The sequence below is a fragment of the Myxocyprinus asiaticus genome, chromosome 14 (genome assembly GCF_019703515.2).
Source record: "Myxocyprinus asiaticus isolate MX2 ecotype Aquarium Trade chromosome 14, UBuf_Myxa_2, whole genome shotgun sequence".
Classification (NCBI taxonomy): domain Eukaryota; kingdom Metazoa; phylum Chordata; class Actinopteri; order Cypriniformes; family Catostomidae; genus Myxocyprinus; species Myxocyprinus asiaticus.
Genome location: NC_059357.1, coordinates 26,698,265 through 26,721,461, shown reverse-complemented (window position 1 = coordinate 26,721,461; position 23,197 = coordinate 26,698,265). Strand labels below are relative to the sequence as shown.

At 39.1% G+C, this 23,197-nt stretch overlaps 2 protein-coding genes across 4 annotated transcripts in view; one reads left to right on the top strand and one right to left on the bottom strand.

Annotated features, from left to right (window-relative positions):
• LOC127451523 (tubulin gamma-1 chain) overlaps positions 1 to 17,914 on the top strand; it is a 32,020-nt gene extending 14,106 nt beyond the window's left edge. The window contains exons 4-11 of the mRNA XM_051716269.1: positions 2,802 to 2,870; positions 6,587 to 6,666; positions 7,004 to 7,130; positions 9,188 to 9,274; positions 11,157 to 11,306; positions 11,644 to 11,796; positions 12,731 to 12,892; positions 16,618 to 17,914. Of these exons, the coding sequence (XP_051572229.1) occupies positions 2,802 to 2,870; positions 6,587 to 6,666; positions 7,004 to 7,130; positions 9,188 to 9,274; positions 11,157 to 11,306; positions 11,644 to 11,796; positions 12,731 to 12,892; positions 16,618 to 16,815 (1,026 nt within the window). The 3' untranslated portion in view covers positions 16,816 to 17,914. The remainder of the gene's footprint in view (positions 1 to 2,801; positions 2,871 to 6,586; positions 6,667 to 7,003; positions 7,131 to 9,187; positions 9,275 to 11,156; positions 11,307 to 11,643; positions 11,797 to 12,730; positions 12,893 to 16,617) is intronic.
• A 1,590-nt stretch (positions 17,915 to 19,504) lies between these two features.
• LOC127451770 (unconventional myosin-X-like) overlaps positions 19,505 to 23,197 on the bottom strand; it is an 88,110-nt gene continuing 84,417 nt past the window's right edge. For all 3 annotated transcript variants that reach the window (XM_051716703.1, XM_051716700.1, XM_051716701.1), the window contains one exon: positions 19,505 to 21,730. In XM_051716703.1, coding sequence (XP_051572663.1) covers positions 21,593 to 21,730 — 138 coding nt within the window. In that variant the 3' untranslated portion in view covers positions 19,505 to 21,592. The remainder of the gene's footprint in view (positions 21,731 to 23,197) is intronic.

Genomic DNA, 23,197 nt, shown 5'->3' with positions numbered 1-23,197 from the left:
GGTTACTTTGATTTTACTACAAATACCATAGTTAAACTATGGTTACTGTAAAACAATAATTTTTATTAAGGGCAAACCTGTTTAAGTGTTTGTTACCAAATAGAGTATTCTTACTTTGGATTTGGCAGTAAAAAAAAATAATTCTGAAAATTGCAAATACCGAACCGTGCCGAAACTGTGATACAAACAGAACTGAGAAATTTGAAACATTACACCCCTAATAACAATTATACAAGAATGTTTTAAAATTGTTTTAGATGAGGTATAACTTGTCACAGTGCTGTCACTGCCTGACAAGTCATTTCAAGTATCCATGAAAAGTAGAAAATGTGGTCAATGTCTATTTTGACATTAAAATTTTAAAGCCAAAAACACAACAGATAAAATATAATGTGGAAAATACAAAGTCGATGTATCTAGAAGTAAAAAATTTTTTTGGGTGAACGAAAGGGTTAGTTCACCCAAAAAAATAAAAATCTGATAATTTACTCTCTCTCATGCCATCCCAGATGTGTATGACTTTCTTCTGCTGAACACAAAGATTTTTAGAATAATATTTCAGCTCTGTAGGTCCATACAATGCAAGTGAATGGGTACCAAAATTTTGAGGCTCCAAAAAGCACACAAAGTAATCCATAAGACTCCAGTGCTCAAATATATATCTTCAGAAGCAATATAATAGGTGTGGGTGAGAAACGGATCAATATTTAAATCGTTTTTTTTTTTTTACTATAAATTCTCCTCCCTGCTCAGTAGGTGGCGATATGCACAATGTGAATCGCCAAAAACAAAAGAAGAATTTGAAAGTGAATGTGGAGATTGATAGTAAAAAAAGGACTTAAATGTTGATCTGTTTCTCACCCAAGCTTTACATATCACTTCTGAAGATATACACTGATCAGCCACAACATGAAAACCACTGACAAGTGAAGTGAATAACATTGATTATCTTGTTACAGTGGCACCTGACAAGGGGTGGGGTATATTAGGCAGCAAGTGAACAGTCAGTTCTTGAATTTCATGTGTTGGAAGCAGGAAAAATGGGCAAGTGTAAGGATCTGAATGACTTTGACAAGGGCCAAATTGTGATGGCCAGAGGACTGGGTCAGACCATCTCCAAAACGGCAGGTCTTGTGAGGTGTTCCCGGTCTGCAGTGGTTAGTACCTACCAAAAGTGGTCCAAGGAAGGACAACAGGCGACAGGGTCATGGCACCCAAGGCTCATTGATGCATGTGGGGAACAAAGGCTAGCCCATCTGGTCCGATCCCACAGAAGAGCTACTGTAGCACAAATTGCTGAAAAACTTAATGCTGGCCATGATAGAAAGGTATCAGAACACACAGTGCATCGCAGCTTGCTGCGGATGGGGCTGTGTAGCCGCAAACCATGCTGACCCCTGTCCACCACCGAAAGCACCTACAATGGGCATGTGAGCTTCAGAACTGGACCATGGAGCAATGGAAGAAGGTGGCCTGGTCTGATGAATCAAGTTTTCTTTTAGATCATGTGGACGGCCAGGTGCGTGTGCGTCGTTAACCTGGGGAAGAGATGGCAGCAGGATGTACTATGGGAAGAAGGCAGGCTGGCGGAGGCAGTGTGATGCTCTGGACAATGTTCTGCTGGGAAACCTTGGGTCCTGGCATTCATGTGGATGTTACTTTGACATGTACCACCTACCTAAAGATTGTTGCTGACCACGTACACCCATTAATGGCAAAAGTATTCCCTGATGGCAGTGGCCTCTTTCAGCAGGATAATGCGCCCTGCCACACTGCAAAAATCGTTCAGGAATGGTTTGAGAAACCATTGAGTTCAAGGTGTTGACTTGGCCTCCAAATTCCCAAGATCTCAATCCGACTGAGCATCTATGGGATGTGCTGAACCAACAAGTCCAATCCATGGAGGCCCCACCTCTGCTGCTAACGTCTTGGTGCCAGATACCACAGGACACCTTCAGACAGGGGCGGACTGGCCATCGGGAGAACCAGGACTTTTCCTGGTGGGCCGGCCGAGAAACGGGGCCGAATGGGCCGCGATAAGCTGAAATGGGCCGCCGCGTTATGCAGAACAGGCCACAAAACGCTGCTGCGATATGCCGAAGGGGGCAGTGATATGCAGCAAAAGCATACCAAAACAACTCTTTTGGGCCAGATTCCAAACACCCTCCAACAACGTTTGGGCCAGTTTCTATGTAAAATCCCAGCCCGATTTCTCTTCCCAGTCCGCCCCTGCCTTCAGAGGTCTTGTGGAGTACATGCCTCGGCTGGTCAGAGCTGTTTTGACGACACGAGGGGGACCTACATGATATTAGGCAGGTGGTTTTAATGTTGTGACTGATCGGTGTAGATTTAACCACTGGAGTCTTATGGATTTCTTTTATGGTGCATGTATGTGCTTATGGAGCTTCAAAGTTCTGGCCACCATACACTTGTATTATATTGACCTACAGAGCTCAGATATTCATCTAAAAATCTTTGTTTGTGTTCTGCAAAGAAAGAAAGGCATCCACATAACATACACATTTGGAATGGCATGAGGGTGAGTAAATGATGAGAGAATTTTCATTTTTGTGTGAACTATAATTTAAGGGGAGGATTTGGCCAAAAATGTTAATTCTGCCTTTATTTACTCATGTCATTCAAATCCATGTAATTTTGTAATTTTTTTTTTTTATTGAACCCATCTTTGTCATGAATGAGCATTTTGACCTAATTTTAAGGCCATACTAAAGGTCATTTAAATGAAAAAATTTTGTAAGATTTTTTCCTGGCTCGTCATCTAATGCCTCTGCTCGTTTCAGGGGGAAAAAATCCATGAGGACATTTTCGACATCATTGACAGAGAAGCAGATGGCAGTGACAGTCTGGAGGTACGAGTCTCATTGCACTGTAGACTGCATTCTCTCACTGTCTTTTTCACTTAAAGTGGCTTAGCATGCAACATTAAATGTGGTTCAGGGATAAACACTGGAAAATTAAAGTATCTTAAAGTAAATGGATGTTTTCAGTGGTGCTTTTATTTTTTTTTTTATTTATTTTTTTTGCAGTTCTGTGCAGTCTTTCAGGAAAAAAAAGTATAATTTCTGATTACATTTTAAACACTCCCTGATGATCTCCAGATGGTAGTGTGACTCACCATTTGATGTATTGTATTTTATTTATTTATAAAAAAAACATTCTTCCCATATTTCACTAGTAATCCCTTTTACAGTGCTGGCAGAAACACTTTTAGGATGCTGACATACATAGAACTATGCAAGGGTGTAGATTTGGCTTGAACATTGGGGGCGGGGTTGCAGTGTGAAGCATTTACTTGTTTCCATTGATCATGGTATAAATACCCCCCCCCCCCGGAACTATGTATGTCTGTATATGACTATGCCAGTGTGTAATCTGTGTCGTTATATTCTCCCCTACACTTTATTACCCATAATTACTGGTGTGTGTGTTTGCATGTGTAACTTGTGTGATAGTGGGAGTTAGGGAGTGGTGTGGAAGTTAAAGGTATCTGTCGTATAGTTGTGTGTGTGTGGTAAATTGTACTAATTACTGGAAGGTGAGTGGCAATTTGTGAAATTAACCAGGGCTTAGGGCAAAAATGCCCCCGTATGTGACAAAAAATACCCAGATATTTTAGATATCAGGGCTCCAGACCAAAAATAATTGATTGCGACAATAATTTAAAATCTAGTCGTCATTGGCGACAGTCGGGTTGTATGCATGCATATGCGGTTTCGTCAGATATCATCTTGAGTTATTGAATACATCTTTAGAGCACGTACCAGTGTGTCTCACACCGCTTTTCACCCATTCTGTTTTGATGAGCTCACTGCATCACACGCAACATCAAACCCAGCATGAGAGAGTCGTGAACAAATTTCTCTTTTGAACCGGATCTTTTTCATGAATCACCCGAAAAGACCTGAGGGTGTGAACTCGGGAGCTCAGGTTAGCAGTTTGAATCAGATTCACTTTCTCAGCGAATCATCCGTCAGTGAGTTCACAATTGGGAGCGCAGACATTTCAAAATAAGAGTCCCATGTGTATTTTGGGCTTCTTTATAATTAAAAGTCCCGTATTGTGTACCACTTTTTTCTTCTTCTGGTAATTATTGATTGGGATTGGAGTAGCACAATAAACTGCATCTGGAATTTCTTTCAGTTTACTCTCTTGTAGTCTCTGTGTCTGGGCCATCCGGTAACAGTAAAGAAAGACTAAGGCAATATTTAAAACAATTTAAGTTGTGTATAACTGAGCAAAAAAAGAAACGTCCCTTTTTCAGGACACTGTATTTTAAAGATAATTTTGTAAAAATCCAAATAACTATACAGATCTTTATTGCAAAGGGTTTAAACAATGTTTTCCATGCTTGTTCATTGAACCATAAATAATTAATGAACATGCACTTGTGGAACGGTCATTAAGACACTAACAGCTTACAGACGGTAGGCAATTAAGGTCACAGTTATAAAAACTTAGGACACTAAAGAGACCTTTCTACTGACTCTGGAAAAACTCCAAAAGAAAGATGCCCAGGGTCCATGCTCATCTGCATGTACATGCCTTAGGCATGTTGCATGGAGGCATGAGGACTGCAGATGTGGCCAGGGCAATAAATTGCAATGTCTGTACTGTGAGACGCTTAAGACAGCGCTACAGTGAGACAGGAAGGACAGCTGATCATCCTCGCAGTGGCAGACCACGTATAACACCTGCAAAAGGATCGGTACATCCGAATATCACACCTGTGGGACAGGTACAGGATGGCACAACAACTGCCTGAGTTACACCAGGAACACACAATCCCTTCATCAGTGCTCAGACTGTCCGCAATAGGCTGAGAGAGGCTGGACTGAGGGCTTGTAGGCCTGTTGTAAACCAGACATCACTGGAAACAATGGGCACAAACCCACCTTCGCTTGACCAGACAGGACTGGCAAAAAGTGCTCTTCACTGACGAGTCACGGTTTTGTCTCACCAGGGGTGATGGCCGGACTCACGTTTATCGTCGAAGGAATGAGCGTTACACCGAGGCCTGTACTCTGGAGCGGGATCGATTTGGAGGTGGAGGGTCCGTAATGGTCTGGGGTGGTGTGTCACAGCATCATCGGACTGAGCTTGTTGTCATTGCAGGCAATCTCAACGCTGTGCGTTACAGGGAAGACATCCTCCTCCCTCATGTGGTACCCTTCCTGCAGACTCATCCTGACATGACTCTCCAGCATGTCAATGCCACCAGCCATACTGCTCATTCAGTGTTCTGCCATGGCCAGCGAAGAGCCCGGATCTCAATCCCATTGAGCACGTCTGGGACCTGTTGGATTGGAGGGTGAGGGCTAGGGCCATTCCCCCCAGAAATGTCTGGGAACTTGCAAGTGCCTTGGTGGAAGAGTGGGGTAACATCTCACAGCAAGAACTGGCAAATCTGGTGCAGTCCATGAGGAGGAGATGCACTACAGTACTTAATGCAGCTGGTGGCCACCCCAGATCCTGACTGTTACTTTTGATTTTGGCCCCCCCTTTGTTCAGGGACACATTATTCCATTTCTGTTAATCACATGTCTGTGAAACTTGTTCAGTTTATGTCTTAGTTGTTGAATCTTTTTATGTTCATACAAATATTTACACATGTTAAGTTTGCTGAAAATAAAAGCAGTTGAAAGTGAGAGGACGTTTCTTTTCTGCTGAGTTTTAAAAAATTAATTGCCACAGCTGTGAGGGGGTTTTGATTACAGCTGCTGAGAGAGTGACAGTAAATTTGGCATTTTCTCGCATTTCGCTGTCTTAATCCACCGCTCTCTATTTTATTTTCTTCTGGAAAGTCATTCAAATGTAATAGTGGGTTTTTTCTTTTGTTCTTGGAGCAAATGGGTAAGTGAAAATTAGATTTGCTGTGGTCTCCCATTCACTCCTGTTCACCGCTGTCGAAATTTACCCTGCAAACGTTTACTTCCGCGTTCCAAAACCGGGAGTGTGAAAAAGGTCTATTGAGGGACTTGTACACAACTATTACACAAGGTGCAAATTCATTGATACTCAAGAAGACAACACACTACTATATGCATACTATATGTAAATATCTGTAATGTATATTCTGAAGAGCAGTAAAAAAAATTTTTTTTTTATCTTTTATATTTATAAAAGGGGTGTGAACATTTGAGACAAAAGGGAATGCAAACTTATTTTCTCAACTATGTTTAATAAACCTCCGATTAATGGGTTATCACCTGTCTTTTCTTCGGCTTTATATTTTGTTTCTGAACAGCAATTTAAATCGAGCAATTCTGAGCCATTTGGCTCCTTAATGTTTCAGTTTAGGAGCCAATGGCTCCGAAGTCATTTTTTAGTCTGGAGCCCTGGATATGGTGCAAAAAATGCCACTGTAATGAATGAAGTGAATTATCTTTGTTGTTTAATCTGTTAGCAACAGAGATATCTCATAATATTCTGATCTAGGCATTTCTAGTTTTGTTTTTAATGTATGTTTCTTTATACAAAAATCAACTCCAGTGGAGCAAATATTGCCCCAACACTGTGACATACACATGTGTTTTTATGTGTTAAATGTGCTGTGTTTGCCTTTTAGGGGTTTGTGCTTTGTCACTCCATTGCTGGGGGAACAGGATCTGGTCTGGGTTCCTACCTACTGGAACGACTGAACGACAGGTGCGAAAACACACCCAAAGAAGGACAAAGAGGATGCACTGATATAAGACTCAAATTTAAAATCACCCTCTTTCTGACTGAATTTTGCAGTTCACACTCCCTCTCCGGGAGGGTATATCCACACCCTCTGCATTGTCCGTCTAGTCTTGCTGTCATGAAGCGTTTGGGTGGCAGTCAGTGTAATTAGAGGGAGATGCAGGCTGCCATCACCGGGTGTAATTACCTCTTTTTAGGGGTGTGTTTAACACCTTTGCATGTGCAACCAGGAGGGTTCCACGGAACTTGTTTTCTTGGGCTTTAAACGTTAAGCCACTCTGTTCTTCTCCGTCTTTTTTAGGTATCCTAAAAAACTGGTTCAGACCTACTCTGTCTTTCCTAACCAGGATGAGATGAGTGATGTTGTCGTACAGCCATATAATTCTCTCCTTACTCTTAAGAGACTGACCCAGAATGCAGACTGCGTGGTGAGAATGAACGCACACACATTCACTGTCTGCTAACCTTTGCAGCTGGCCTAGAATATGAAAGAAGGTGTCACACACTGGCAAACACACACTAGAGTTGTGGATTTAAAATGAATGTGTTTCTATTTGAAACGGAGCCCCTCTCATACACAGCCTGCAAGCTAACTGCACATTTCCTCACAGCACATGATCCACCTCTCCAAATAGACCTCCTTTCTTCCTCTCCTGCTTTCATTCCCCAAATGGCAGCGGATGAAGGAAAGAATGACAGTCTTATATGATTATTTAATTCTCTCTCTTGATTTCCTCCATAGTAACAATATCTCGGGTTCCTGAGTTCATTCCAGGAGAGGGAGAGCACTGTCATAACTGTATATCTGGAAAAAAAAGTTTGTTTTAACGCTCACTATTTTTACTTTCTGAATGATATAAATCAGCTGATGTTTAATCAGCAAATATATCTTGTTGACTCTCTGAAGAATTAAGTATCACATGTTTGTATATCCTTGTTTGATTTATGAAGGGGTTGATTGTTCTTATCACCCCAGCAAAAAAGTAAGGCATTACATCACCATAACATTATACAAATCTGTAGCAAATCACTGTTTGTGAGAGCTGCAGTACAGCATAAATTGGGTATTAGTGGAGCAAATGTGGTTGGAATTACAAATGGTAAGGGGTATGAAATGTTTTAAGCATACTGTGTTTCTTGCAGCTGTCTGCTAGCTTTATTCCTGTCTTAGACTTGTGTAATAATGTCAGTGAGATCAGCACAAAAGATGAAGAGGCTAATGGACGGAAATTACTTTTCTGCCTCATAGAAAACTGAGTTCGATTTATCTCCAACTCTTACTGAGACTTAATTAACGCTAACTTAATTAACTCTTACAGAGACAATGTTCTCTCTCTTCATCTCTAGTACTTGTAGTCAATCTTTGTAATTTCAAAGCTCAGTTTTGTTGCAGCATTTGATAAAAGGGATTTATTTTTCAGATGCTTACAAGCTCGGGAGCTCAGGGCAAAAATGCCATCGAAATGGATAAAAATGCCCTCAATTCTAAATAAGGGGGCACAGCCACCCTCACAATATCCTTCAGGGTATTTTGATAAACTTAGGAATTAATTTTTCCCTCTGATGGCAAACAGTCCAGGCCCCAAAGCAGCCCGAAATCATGATGCTCCCTCCACTGTACGTCACCGCTGGAATTATGTTTTCATGTTGGCATGCGGTGCCTTTTTTACACCATACGTAGTGCTGTGTGTTTTTCCCAAACAATTCAACCTTAGTTTCATCAGTCCACAAAACATTTTTCCAGTAGCGTTATGGAGAGTCAAGGTGGTCTTTGTCAAATTTCAGGCATGCAAATATGTTTTTGTTGGAAAGCATCGGCTTCTTTCGTGGTGTCCTGCCATGGACACCAAGCCTTTTTAATGTTTTCTGTCAAGTAGACTCATTAACGGAGATGTTAACCAGTTCCAGTGATTCCTTCAAGTCTTAAGCTGTCACTCTAGGGTTCTTTTTTTACCTTGTTGAGCATTCTGCGATGTGCCCTTTGAGTCATCTTGGCTGGACAGCCACTACTAGGGAGAGTAGCCACAATACTAAATTGTCTCCATCTATAGACAGTTTGTCTAACTGTGGACAGATAAATATCCAAGCTCTTCGAGATAACTTTGTAACCCTTTCCAGCTTTATGCAAAGCAACAATTATTGATTGTAGGTCTTCTGAGATCCCAGAATGTTTTTCAGTCACAATGCACATTGTCATGTAGAGTTCAGACAATCTGTAATTATTGAAACATGCCTGTTGATATTGTAACTGAAATATTCCCAAATTAATTGATATTGAATCGAATCTAACTGAATCAAATGAAATTGGGAAATCGATGCTAATACCCAGATCTACAAAAATTAGTTGTTCATTTAATTTGATTGGTAACAGTCTACAGTATCTCATTATTCAGATTCAATAAACAATGTTATAATAACACACAGTTCCGACATGTGGGCAAAGGGAAAAAAAAATATTTTCTTTATCTCTTCATTTCTCTTTCAGGTGGTGTTGGACAACACTGCTTTGAACAGGATCGCCACAGACCGGCTGCACATTCAGAACCCCTCCTTCTCTCAGATCAACCAGCTGGTAAGATTTTAAATAGCATCCTGTATCTTCTATATCTTCTATGACACAACACTGATAAACTTTCACAGTAAATCACTAACAGAATCACATTTTTACAGTATAATTAAGCGTATGAGTTGTATATTCGTGACAAAGAGGTGTATGAAATACATTATGGAGATGAGCACAATTCATACTTAAACTATTTAATGATAATTTTTGTGGAGTTGCAAAACTAGAATGCTTTTAAAATTATTAAAAAAAAGCAAATGTTGGTGTATATAATAATTGTTTTGCTTTATGATATTGTATTTTTCAAAGATCAGACTCTCCTAATCTGAGGTTTTAATCCAAACTCAAAATACCAGTTCATGTCTGTAAAATAAGCCTGCAGCATGAAGGGATGGTATGATATTTAAGCTATAATTCACTTTTAAATGCCAACATTATTAAATTGACTGATGTCAGTCAGCATAAACTAAAACATTTTTCTGTGGTTATAAGGAGGGCGAAATAAAACAGCAGGAATTTTAAGATACACTTAGTTAATATTTATTAGGTTTTTTTAATCTGAGCTAATGAAATGAATCTAATGCAAAACTGTCAGTGTGTTGGCAGTGTGGACCAGGACACAGTGTTTAAAGGTGTTTTTTATTTAATTCTTTTTACATATTTCATAGCACTTATACAAGATCCCTAGTGTCAGCCCAGTGACGCCATTTACACTTGCACCCAATTACAGATAATGTAAGATCTGTTTAGATGAAATTGCAAGGCAGAAAAAACCATATCAAGTTCTTGTCATTTTGAAGCCCAGTCTTGCAGTAGAGCAGGACTGTCTTGGTGTGGTTCATGTAGGGACAGTAGAGTCATTCCTTGTATATTAATCAGGTTTGGGCGACAGTAGCTGTCCTGCAATAGTAAATGCATTTTCGAACTTAAAACTGTCAGAAAACACCCACACTGTAAAATCTGCAAATGGTTTGATTGGAAAGGGAACCAATGAGAGAATGCTTTCAGAAAACAACAATTGTTTGCAAACTTGACATCAAGTCTGAATAAGCTAATCAAATAAAATGTTTTAGAAGGCTGCTGGATGGTCTGTCGGTGCCTTATTGTATTTTCTGCAATATAAATTCAATCTGTTTGTGGCCCCCAAATTTGTAGACGCTGAAGTCACACTTTAAAATGTCGAATATCATTGCATTAGAATCAAAATATCAAACCAAGTGTCATCCTATAAAAAAAATGATACAAGGGCTTTTCTCAAAACTAACTTGGTTAGAGTACAAAAACTACTTGGGGCCACTGTATCTCAGCTCAGTCTTATCAGTTCTTCATCAGAAGAATGAAAGAAATAGGGAGTTGCCTGTTCAGGAATTTAACACATGGAATCACCAGCCTGACATGCCTTCATGTCACATTCTCTCTCAACTAATGAGCAACTTATTGACACACCTAATCAGCGGTGTAGTGCTCATCTTTGAGTTCCTCCTTTACACACATTCTTAAAGCATCTTGCTCGAAGGTAAATAGTTCACTTTTGTCATCCATCACTGTCTTTGCCTCTAATAGATGTGATCATTTGAAATGGGTCATATGGTGAACTTCAACAATACAGTGCATGCATTTCTGTGAAGTGTGACCAAAAATGCTAACATCAAACCTGTTTCACTAGTCCAGGCTATTGTGTTTCTAAACACCAACTGGTTTTACATACATGTGAGGTTTCATGTGTACAATTAGCACACCCAAATAATTGAGAAGGTACAATGTAAAATTATAATATGCCATTGATCTGATCTTTCCATTCATTCATTTCCGTTAGTGTCACCCATCCACGTAAACTGGTCATAACTAGTTGATCTTAGTTCAATACTTTAATTTTTCTTGTTTTGAACAGGTTTCTACCATAATGTCAGCAAGCACAACAACCCTCCGTTACCCTGGATACATGAACAATGATCTGATTGGTTTGATTGCGTCACTCATCCCCACTCCCCGCCTCCACTTCCTCATGACTGGATACACACCACTGACCACTGATCAGTCGGTGAGTAGTGCAAAGTCCATTGTTCAAAGAGTTGAAACAATTCAAAGATCCTTTGTAGAATGTAAATTAACTCCATTCCAGAACCTAGTGAATTGCCTCACTTTCTGCTTTTTGCATAGGCAGACTACCCTTTTTTTTTGACTGATTTGAAATGCTCTCGATGGGCAGCAACGGTCACCCATGCACACCACATAAAGAGTTTTCCATTTCACTTACAGTAGTTCAGCACACTTAAGTCCTTTTATATAAAAAAAAAAAAATGAAAAAAAAAATGAGAATGTCATCCATATCAGGCAATATTAGATCTGAATAATCATGCTTTCTCTCTCCCATTCAGGTGGCCAGTGTGAGGAAGACTACAGTTCTTGATGTGATGAGGAGGCTCTTACAGCCTAAGAACGTCATGGTGTCCACAGGCCGAGACCGGCAGACCAATCACTGCTACATTGCCATTCTCAACATTATCCAGGGAGAGGTTGACCCTACACAGGTGTGTGCATGTTAGAGGGATGTTTTCTATAATCAGTAGTCCTGCTACTGGTGACTAGCACATTTTGAGCCGTATCTGCATGTTGTCCTCATTTTTATACACCTATCAGCCACAACAATAAAACCACTAATATTGTGCAGGTCCCCCCTCGTGCCGCCAAAAAAGCGCCAACCTGCATCTCAAAATAGCGTTCTGAGATGCTATTCTTCTCACCACAATTGTTCAGAGTGGTTATCTGAGTTACCATAGACTTCATCAGTTCGAACCAGTCTGGCCATTCTCTGTTGACCTCTCTTATCAACAAGGCATTTCCATCCACAAAACTGGATGTTTTTTGTTTTTGGTGCCATTCGGAGTAAATTCTAGAGACTGTTGTGTGTGAAAATCCCAGGAGATCAGTTACAGAAATACTCAAACCAGCCCATTTGGCACCAACAAACCTCCATGCAATTATCTAATCAGACAATCGTGTGGCAGCAGTGCATAAAATCATGCAGATACGGGTCAAGAGCTTCAGTTAATGTTCACATCAAACATCAGAATGGGGGAAAAATTTGATCTCAGTGATTTGGACCGTGGCATGATTGATGGTGCCAGATGGGCTGGTTTGAGTATTTCTGTAATTGCTGATCACTTGGGATTTTCACACACAATGATGCCGAATGGTGCCAAAAACAAAAACATCTAGTGAGCGGCAGTTCTGTGGGTTCTTGTTAATGAGAGAGGTCTACAGAGAATGGCCAGACTGGTTCGAACTGATGAAGTCTATGGTAACTCAGATAACCACTCTGAACAATTGTGGTGAGAAGAATAGCATCTCAGAATGCTATTCTGAGATGCGGGTTAGCGCTATTTTGTCGGCACGAGGGGGACCTACACAATATTAGGCAGGTAGTTTTAATGTTGTGGCTGATCAGTGTATGTTTCCATGTAGGTGCATAAGAGTCTGCAGAGGATCAGGGAGAGGAAGTTGGCTAATTTCATCCCATGGGGACCAGCTAGCATCCAGGTGGCGCTCTCCCGCAGATCCCCCTATCTGCCATCAGCTCACCGTGTCAGTGGGCTTATGATGGCCAATCATACCAGCATCTCTTCGGTAAGCCAGTGTTTCCTGCACTGCTATTCAGCAGCGGCGCTCGGCCGCTACTGAATCTCCAGCACCATGGCAAATGATACCCATGTCGTGAGCTTGCAGTCTGAATTGAATATGATGAGATAATATTACCACGTGCCGTGAAATAACGCAAAAACAACACTTCTTTCTATTGCATTGTGTAGGGCTGAACTAGCCTTCTGATCTATACTCGATGACCTTATGTGAATATAAACTGCAAAGGGCTGTGATGTGATTTAATCAAACAGTCTGTACATGATGCTCATGTGAATATCTGTGCCGCTCCACGAATTTCATCTCATGCACAGAATTACAGATGTGTTGCGTTGGTTTCGGTTTGGTAACGTGCGCTGATATATTTATAGCGCTCCGACTTCACTTTCATTGTTCACTACAAGTTCCTATACAAATCTTAAACAACCCTATGACACCAGGTTTTTGTAGACAGAAGAGGAGAGGAGATCATCTCGAGGGTTTAACCAGATCCCATAGCAATGCTGCGTTTATTAAATTATTGGAGAAATATTAATTGGGTATAATAATAATATTAATGTAGTTATTTTTAGTTATTTTAATACAATTGTAGGCCTAATGTATTTCTGTAATTTCTTAATGTAATTATAATAATAAAGATTATTATTATTATTATTATTATGAGGGCCTGAAATTCGGCGTGGATGCGGGTATTGTGCACAAATTGAATCAATCCTGCATGCTACACGTTCATAACGCGGGGAATTTCCACACTATTTTATTCATTTTAACATGTAGCTGAGAACTGGTAAACCAATACATACAGATGAACAAATCAAATCAATAATCTTGTTTTTGTATCAAACTGTAATTCCACAATCTGGACAAATAATTCAGCTCTTCTGCATCTCTCATATGCAGCTTTTGGCAGCTCATTAAACACATGTTGAGTTTAGTGTGAGCGTGCGCAGTGACGAAGTGCATATTAACTTAACGTAAGATGTTACAGATCTATAAACCTGTTCATGAGACTGTCGTTGTACCGCCTCTCTCTGTATTCGAGCGATGTGTTAAAACTATCGCTCCTGGGGCCTGGGTAGCTCAGCAAGTAAAGACGCTGATTACCACACCTGGAGTCGCAAGTTGGAATCCAGGGCATGCTGAGTGACTCCAGTCAGGCTTCCTAAGCAACCTTTTGGCCCGGTTGCTAAGGTGGGTAGAGTCACGTTGGGGTAACCTCCTCGTGGTCGCTATAATGTGGTTCTCGCTCTCAGTAGGGCGCGTGGTGTGTTGTGCGTGGATGCCGCAGAGAATAGTGTGAAGCCTCCACACGCGCTAGGTCTCCGCGGTAACGCGCTCAACAAGCCACGTGATAAGATGCATGGATTGACGGTCTCAGACACAGAGGCAACTGAGATTTGTCCTCTGCCACCCGGATTGAGGCGAGTCACTACGCCACCACGAGGACCTAGAGCGCATTATGGAATTGGGCATTCCAAATTGGGGAGAAAAGGGGAGAGGAAAAAAAACAAAAAAAAAAACATTGTTTCTGTTTATAATAAACAAAGCTGTCAACACTGCAAGCGCATGACGCTGGGGCGATCTAGTATTGCCGGCTTTCATATCGTGGTGCTCCATCATAAAAATACAGCACAAAGAAAGGCAGAAATAGTGCAATAAATCAATAAATGCCTTGTATGCAACCAGAACTGCTCAGATGCAGGGTGAAGGGAAACAGTTAAATAGATATTAGGCTACATCTCTCTAGAGCAGTTTTAATAAATATGAAATGTACATAAACAATAATAATAGCCTGTAGTAATATTAATACTATAATATTATTAATATAGGCTACATAACAAGAAACTATTATCAGTCTATCTTTAAAATACATATTATATAAGCAAGGTTCTCAAGATTGAATTTGTTAAAAAAAATCATTTTGTCAACATTAAACTGAGATTTTTAAAGTAACTGTTGAGTATTGACTTGAACTCTGATATTTCACTCATAAATTAAAATTCTGTCATCACTCACCTTCGTATTGTTGCAAACCTGTATGACTTTTTCTTACATTGAAAATTCCATTTCCTATATGCTTAAAACAGTTTGTAAGCCCTGTGTAGTACTTTACAAATAAATATTATTATTATTATTATTATTTGTGTTAAACTCAAAATCCGTGATAATGCTCGCGGAGATGGTTTTGAAGGTTTGAAGTGTTTCCTGACTGAGCCAACACTTCTACGACAAACCTTACAAACTGGATAACTGAGAAACATTGAAGGTGCCTCGTAGGTCTTTAATGGGTTCTGAACCCTAATTGCCATTTAAAAGAATAGTTCACCCAAAAATGAAAGTTTTCTAATCATTTACTCACTCATGCCATCCCAGACATTTATGACTTACTTTCTTCTGCTGAACACAAAGATTTTTAGAAGAATATCTCAGCTCTGTTGGTATTTTCAGTGCAAGTGAATGGTGACCAGACATTTCAAGCTCCATAAAAGCAGCATAAAAGTAATCCAAAAGACTCCAGTGGTTAAATATGTCTTTAGAAGTGTTGATGAGAAACAGATCAATATTTCAATCAATTTTTACTATAAATCTTCACTTTCAGAATGTGAAAAATAAAGTGGAGATTTATAGTAAGAAATTACTTAAATATTGATCTGTTTCCCACTCACACTTATCGCTTCTGAAGACCTATTTAACCACTGGAGTCTTATGGATTACTTTTTTGCTGATTTTATGTGATTTATGGAGCTTGAACGGTCTGGTCACCATTCACTTGCATTGTATGGACCTACAGAGTTGAGATATTCTTCTAAAAATCTTCATTTGTGTTCTGCAGGAGAAAGAAAGTCATTCACATATGGGATGGCATGAGGGTGAGTAAATAATGAGAGAACTTTTATTTTTGTCTTTAACACACCCAACATTTTCTCACATAGTGGATCTCAACTGCTGTGTCTCTGACAAGTCTGTATGCTGTGCTTGCGACTCACGCGTGTCACCTTTAAAATGGAGTGATGGTTGAATGTAAAATGAGTTTTTTTGTATCATGTCAAAGTTATATTATGCTGTGTAAATGTAGCATTCTGATCGTAATTGAACTGATTTGAACTTAAGAAAAGTAAAAAAAAAACCTGACTTAAAATATAGATTTTTTTCCGGTGATATTGATTCTTAAATCATCAAGATCGATCTTTCACTCTATATGGCAACCCTCTGTTTAAGCAATAAAGCATGAGAGGCTGTGCTAAATTGTGTATATAGCCACGACTGTTGCTAACGGTATGAAAACGATCCGTTTTAAAACCGAGGTATATCATATAAACTGTTACATAAATATCCACACTAGACAGTATAAGAGGGACTAGATGGACGACGCATAGAAAAATTAATAGGAGAAATTATAGAGCTCAATATGGCGGCTGTAGGAATGGAAGTCCCACCTTTCTGTTAAAAGAGCCAATCAGTGTTTGATAGTTTGTTTACTTGCATGTGCATAATGTTATTGCTAATTTGAAATGTTATTGTAGCATATTCTTGACAAACAGTTTTAGAGATTTTGGTCTTTCACCATTTAAGGTAAATTGGAGTTGTACAACCCGAACCCAAATCTACCACTAAAGTACACCAAATTTAACATTCATTTTGATCGTAAACGGGTGCCTCAGATTTGGGTAGACACTGGATTATCTAATCTGTCTTCTCTCCCACAATCCCAGTTGTTTGAGCGAACCTGTCGTCAGTATGATAAACTGAGGAAGAGGGAGGCCTTCCTCGAGCAGTTCAGGAAGGAGGACATATTCAAGGAGAACTTTGACGAGCTGGATAACTCTCGTGAGGTGGTTCAGCAGCTTGTAGACGAGTACAGCGCCGCCACACGGCCCGACTACATTTCCTGGGGTACACAAGAGCAGTGAAAACCCCTCCAGTTACTGCCTAAAGCTCTTGATATATATATATCCTGTAAATAATGGAATTACTCCAGTAGCAAATAGCAGTATTGAAGTAGTGATTGCTCCTCTTAAAACCAGAGACTCATTTTCATAAATCCTCCAGAGCCTTCTCATGTATTGTAGGTGAAGAGATCTTTAGCACTGCATTACTGCTGTTGTAAGAACCTTTCGTATAAGTGACTTTCATCTCTTTACAGACGTGTAGAAGAGTTCTTCATAATGTGGTGCCTCTATCCTGAGCTGTAATGAACTTTCACTCTCGTTTCCTTTCTCTCTTTGTTTCTTTTAATCATAGAATTTATGGCTCTTTCATAGTCTATTTTTGTACTGCACTCTGCACTCTTCTGCACAAAATCTACATCAGTCTATGTCAGGGTGATGCACAGTTGTCTGCACACAAGCTTCCATGACCTCACATGTCAGAAGTATACACGGATAAGATGGGGTGGTCTCAGATGAATGTAACCGTAGGAGGGAGTGTGAAAGATTTAGCCTCTTGGAAAAGAACAGATTAAAAGTATCTTATGAATGCTATCTAACTCCCTTACATTCACGCATGCATGCTTTTAGACAAAAGGCACTTGCTTTCAGGGGCTAGACAATGATTGTATGGTTTTTACCCCGTCTTTTCTGAAAACAATTTTTATGGATTACACTAGAAGATTATCTTAAGAGTTTTGAGACTATCAGCAAAGTCAGTGTTATGCTGTACCTCAGTACATCTTTTCAATCAGACGACCCTCTTGTGGGTATGTTGTTTAGCAAGTCAAATCAGTGATGTTACCTCAAAGTCTGGCAGACTCAATTGTACACAACTCCAATGCATCTAGTGCTCCTTTTTCTTTTTTGTTTTTGTACTGGAGAGTAGTTGTACCTCCAGAAATATTTTCTCCATGTGAAACTCTTAATGCCAAAATTCTTTGAAAGTGCTCTCTTTTCCCCAGTGTTGTGATTATTAATGTTTTACTGTGTATATAGTTTGCCATCAGACTTGATGCATTTACTTGAAGTTCATGAGATTAGAATAAATGTTTTTCTACGAGGAAAATGTCCATGATTTTTTATTTCACTACAGTAAGAGTGTATGGATTACTAATCAGAATTACATTGTTCTTTACAAATAAATGCAGTATGGCTTGATTATTTAATGCCATTCGTACATTGTTGAAAGTGGCTAAATAATTTTTTGGGCCACTTTTTTTATTTATTTATTTATTTTTTGTATTTATTTTATTTTCTGCAAATTATGGAAATTGCTCCAGCAAGGCCAACAGTATGTTTTTTTTTTTTTCCTTTACTATGTTTCAAAAATACGAAATTGTCCCATCTTTTTATTCAACTTTGTATTGTCTTTAAAGCCTAACTTCACAAGCTGTTAAAATTTTAGATTTAATTTGACTTTTTTAGATAAGTGCAAAAATGTGTAATATCAACTATCCTAACAGTTATCGGCCTTAATAACTTAAAGGAATATTTCGGGTTCAATACAAGTTGAAGTGCACCTATTATGGTTTTTAAACGTGCCTAATTTTGTTTTAAAGGTCTCATACAATAGATTTACATGTATTCAAGGTCAAAAAACACTTTAAATTGCTCAATTTAAATTGCAGCATAACCTTTTTTTTCCCAGTGTCTCAAACGACACGTTCAATGATCCGTTCTAAAGGATTCATTCTAAACTCCGCCTTTCAGAGAGCCTACTCTGCTCTGATTGGTCAGATGTCCAGTCTGTTGTGATTGGTCTACCGCTTAGTGTAGTGTTTGAGGGTGGGTCAAAGCTGTTCGCGAATAGCCAATGAAGACCAGAGTCGGGTTTTTTGTTACAAAATTACGTCTGGAATTACTAACGACTCGTTTCAGGTGTTCAGAATCGGTTCTTTCTTTTGGGAGTCAATAACTCCATTTGTTGTGCACTTTGATTTTTGAAGCTTTGCAGACTTTTTTACATTCACAAACAGCTTTATAACACACCACATGAAAGGTAATATTTGAAAAACCATAATAGGTGCACTTTAAGCTCAATGAACAGCATTTGTGGCATAATATTTACCACAAAAATTTATTTCAACTGGTCTCTCCTTATATATATATATATATATATAAGAAAAATCTGCATTCCAGTGAGGCACTTACAATGGAAGTGAATGGGGCCAATCCGTAAACGTTAAAATACTCAACTGTTTCCAAAGTATAGCAACAAGACAAACAATGTGTTAACATGATTTTAGTGTGATAAAATCACTTACTAACCTTTTCGGTGTAAAGTTATAGCCAATTTTATAACTTCCTTGCCATGACTATGTAGTCAACAGACCCTAAAATTTACTATTTAAACAACTTTACAGCTCAAATAATACACCTGTTTGAACAGAATAATTAATGAAAATACTTTTATAAAATTATAACATTCAAATTTCTGCCTTTAACCATTCGATTCCATTGGAAGTTCCTCACTGTGATTTTGATTTTTGCTTTTTTAAAGAAAAGGACGGACAAGTTTTTTGTGTGGTAATCAACATTATGCCACAAATGCTGTTGATTGAGTTTAACTTGTATTGAACCTGGAATATTCCTTTAACAGTTAAATATTTGGTAACATTTCTGTAATATTTAACACTTTCACAACCACACAGTATACCTGAACCTCAAGTAATTGTGTAATGGTACTGCTTTTTATTACATACATTATGCACCTTTTTGCATTATTGCACATTTAAGTTAGCTGTACAAACGATAGTGCGATCGACTATTACACGTGTAACATAAGGTACCATGAAGCGTACAAACCGTCCAAAGCATCAGAGGTTGTCATTTGAGTTCTGTTACAAGTATGACAGTGGGCAGAGCTGCCTGCAGCTGCACAGTGACATGAAAAGAACGCAAGAACATGTGGCAACCACTACTTGCCATCACAGGGGCTGTAATAAGAACATGGTTTGGTTTACCAGTGAGGCAAAAGACACTGCATACATTTTAAACATTGAAGTAAAGAACAAAAAAGAAATTCAAAATAAACAGCATAAAAGTTGTGACTGCCCTCCACATTTGCATTTCAAGTAGTTGGTAACCTTTTGTTAGAGCTGTATGGAGCAAAAAGAGTACACCAAATAAACTATGTATATAGAAAAGAATGAGCCCGATTATGGTGTACAAGTTAAAGATTGCACAGACTATGTGTTTGACAGGCACTATTGGCTCCTCTGAAGGCAACCTGAAGCCCCATACTGAAAATGGGCTCAAGCTCAGGATCATTGGGCAGGTTTTATTGCATTAGTGTTAGCTTGGTAGTCAAGGGGGGGGGCATAATCTGAGGGAAAGAAGACCCCCCAAACTTAAAAGATATTTGGTCCATGTTTAAACGTGACTTTGATTAGGGCGAATGACTTCACATTTGGTTTACTATGACATCAAATAATAATCCTTTTGGAGCTACATACAGTAATTAACTGATTATTAACTAGTTATGTTGCCATTTGTAGACCTCTCGCTACAGGGTGAAGATAAACTCAAATAACAAAAAAAGTATAGAAACCTAATGACATCATATTTTAACTATGAAATCATCAGCTCTTAGTAAATATTTCCAATGCAAGCACTAAAATACAAATACAGGTCTTTATGAAAGATATATAAAACAAATGTAAAAAGAACAATAAAAAAAAACTAACTTCCACACAATGTATACAACAGGCAGCCATAAATAAAACTAGGAGAAACTACACACACATTATAGAAAGACAATATGCTCTCTCAGCAGATGAAAGACACTGTGCTTGAACCATTAGTCATAAAGCTGACATAAGCATGAAAGCACAACAAAGGCTACAGGTTAGGCTCTTATGGAAATGTCATATCTATAGAACATTGGACGATAATGTTGCATATCAATAGCGTTGATTATTTGTCTTTCATCTTTAGTGTTTTAATACATCAAATGAGGTCTGGGATGCTTTGAGAGAACCAAAATGGTCATGTTTTTGAAAATGTCATTAACCTTCACAGGTACCAGACTGCAACAGGGTGTCTTAATCAGTTCTTTTAAGCCGGATCTAAGGATCTGAGGCTGTTGTGGCTACAGGACACACAGTGTTGAGTTATTGTAAGCTAACAGCTCAGTCAAGCAGCACCAGGTCGGGCTCAAATCATTTTCACAAATACACTCACATCATACAGACAAGCTAAAGATCTTTTGGTTTCTGTTCTACAGCTTAGAATATTCAAATCCCTCTCTCTTACTGTCACACACACAAACATCGCTTCTGTAACGGACAGTTCTGAAAGTCTGTGTAATGAAAAGTGACGACCCTGCTTTCGTTTCAAGGTCATATAAAGTTTGATTAATGAGTTGAATGACGAGCCAGGCAGAAGTCGCTCAAGAAACGTAAAGAGCAGCTCAAGTGTGTGTTGGTATGTGTGAAATGGCAACATGTTGGCATCCTTTTTCTGCAGTGCACTAAGACGACACAAGAATTCCTCTTAGTCTCTTGAATCGTGCTATTTTCTTTAGCAGGGGCCCTGTGTCCTCTCTGGATTTGGTAGGCGGTGCAGCAAGGTTGAGTTCCTGAACTCGCTCTCTTGTTGTGGCTCTTTGGTTTCCTCTGGCACCAGACAATCCTTTCCACATTACAGTCACATCTTAGTTAGTCCGCTTTGCAGAGCACAGGGGAGCAATCAGCCAGGACTGCAAATGCATGTGTGTGTCAGTCACACTGTGTGTGTATGTGTGCGAGTCTTTCTTTCTCTACACCGGGTGAGAAGGTAGCTCAAGTAGGGAGGGGTGGAGCTTTGGGTTGGTTTCTATGGAGATGCAGTCATCCTTGCCTAGCTGGCGACTGGTGGCACTGAAGTAAGCATTCATCAACTGCATGATCTCAGTCAGCTGAGAGAGAGAGAGAGAGAGAGAGAGAGATTACTTTAGTAACTTAAAAAAGCACTTGCTTCACTTTTAAAAGACCTATATGATTTATTAATGCATGATATCTAACAAATTATTAATTCATTTGCATAAAACAAACATTCTAACATTAGCATTAGCTTTATATTAGCTGACTGAGTTCTGTCATATAAAAAAAAAAAACATATCATTGAAATAAATCACTGAAATATAAATAATTTTGCAAAATCATTGCTTTCCATTGTTTTATGTCAACAAGCATCTTCCAACATCAGCAACTTGTGTATCATCTAGAATCTCAAGTTTACCCACTGGTAAATACGACTTTGCCCGATCATTCATGTGCTTGGAGCTCGTAATTTCGACTCCACTTAAAGGCTGCATAAACACTTTTCAGTTTTATGTGCAGTATACATCAGATGTCAGTAAACAGACTGTGGGTGTGCCGTCTGAAGCTGAGACTGTACTGTTGTAGGTCCTTGCAATTCAAGTGAATGGCAACCAAAATTTTGAAGCTGAAAAAAAATCACATAAATGCAGCATAAAAGTAATCCATAAGACTCCAGTGGTTTAATTTATGCCTTCTAAAGCGATATAATCAGTTTTGGGTGAGAACAGACCAAAATGTAAATATTTTTTCACTATAAATCTTGACATCAGCAGTCTACTTGGTGATCATGATTTGAAGCTCGATGACACTTCCTATAGCGCCATCTAGCACTCCGCGCATGTGCAAACACTAGGAAGTGTAATCGAGCTTGAAATCATGATCGGGCCAAAAGACTACAATGGCAAGATGTACAGTGAAAAATTAGTTACATTTTGGTCTGTTCTCACCCGAAATCGATTAGATCGCTTAAGACGACATGGATTAAAGCACTTGAGTCATATGGATTACTTTTATGCTGCCTTTATGTGCTTTTTGGAGCTTAAAAGTTCTGGTCACCATTCACTTGTATTGTATGGACCTACAGAGCTGAAATATTCTTCTAAAAATCTTTGTTTGTGTTCTGCAGAAGAAAGTAAGTCACAAACATCTGGGATGGCATGAGGGTGAGTTAATGATGAGAGAATTTTAATTTTTGGGTGAACTATTTTCTTAAATGCCGATTATGGTTCAGAACAGCTTAGGGTGTACGTTGATAATCGGGCATCATAAATAGTGTGTGAGCTGGCAGAGGTGAAGAGAAGTGTTTTGGCATGAAAAATAGATTCATCAGGTTGAACACACAAAAGAAATGGCACAGAATGAGTGTGAGTTAACATCAGGAGAAGTAAAACTGGTTCTCTCAGTGTTTCCACATGTGTGCACTTTGAATGACACAGCTGGTCTGACTTATATTGTGCAAGTATTGCAGGGACGTTTGAAGTACATTGAGATACAAACCCCGTTGACGTCACTGTCTTTCTAGTTTAGAAAAAAAAAAAAAAACTAGAATAACAGAAGATTCT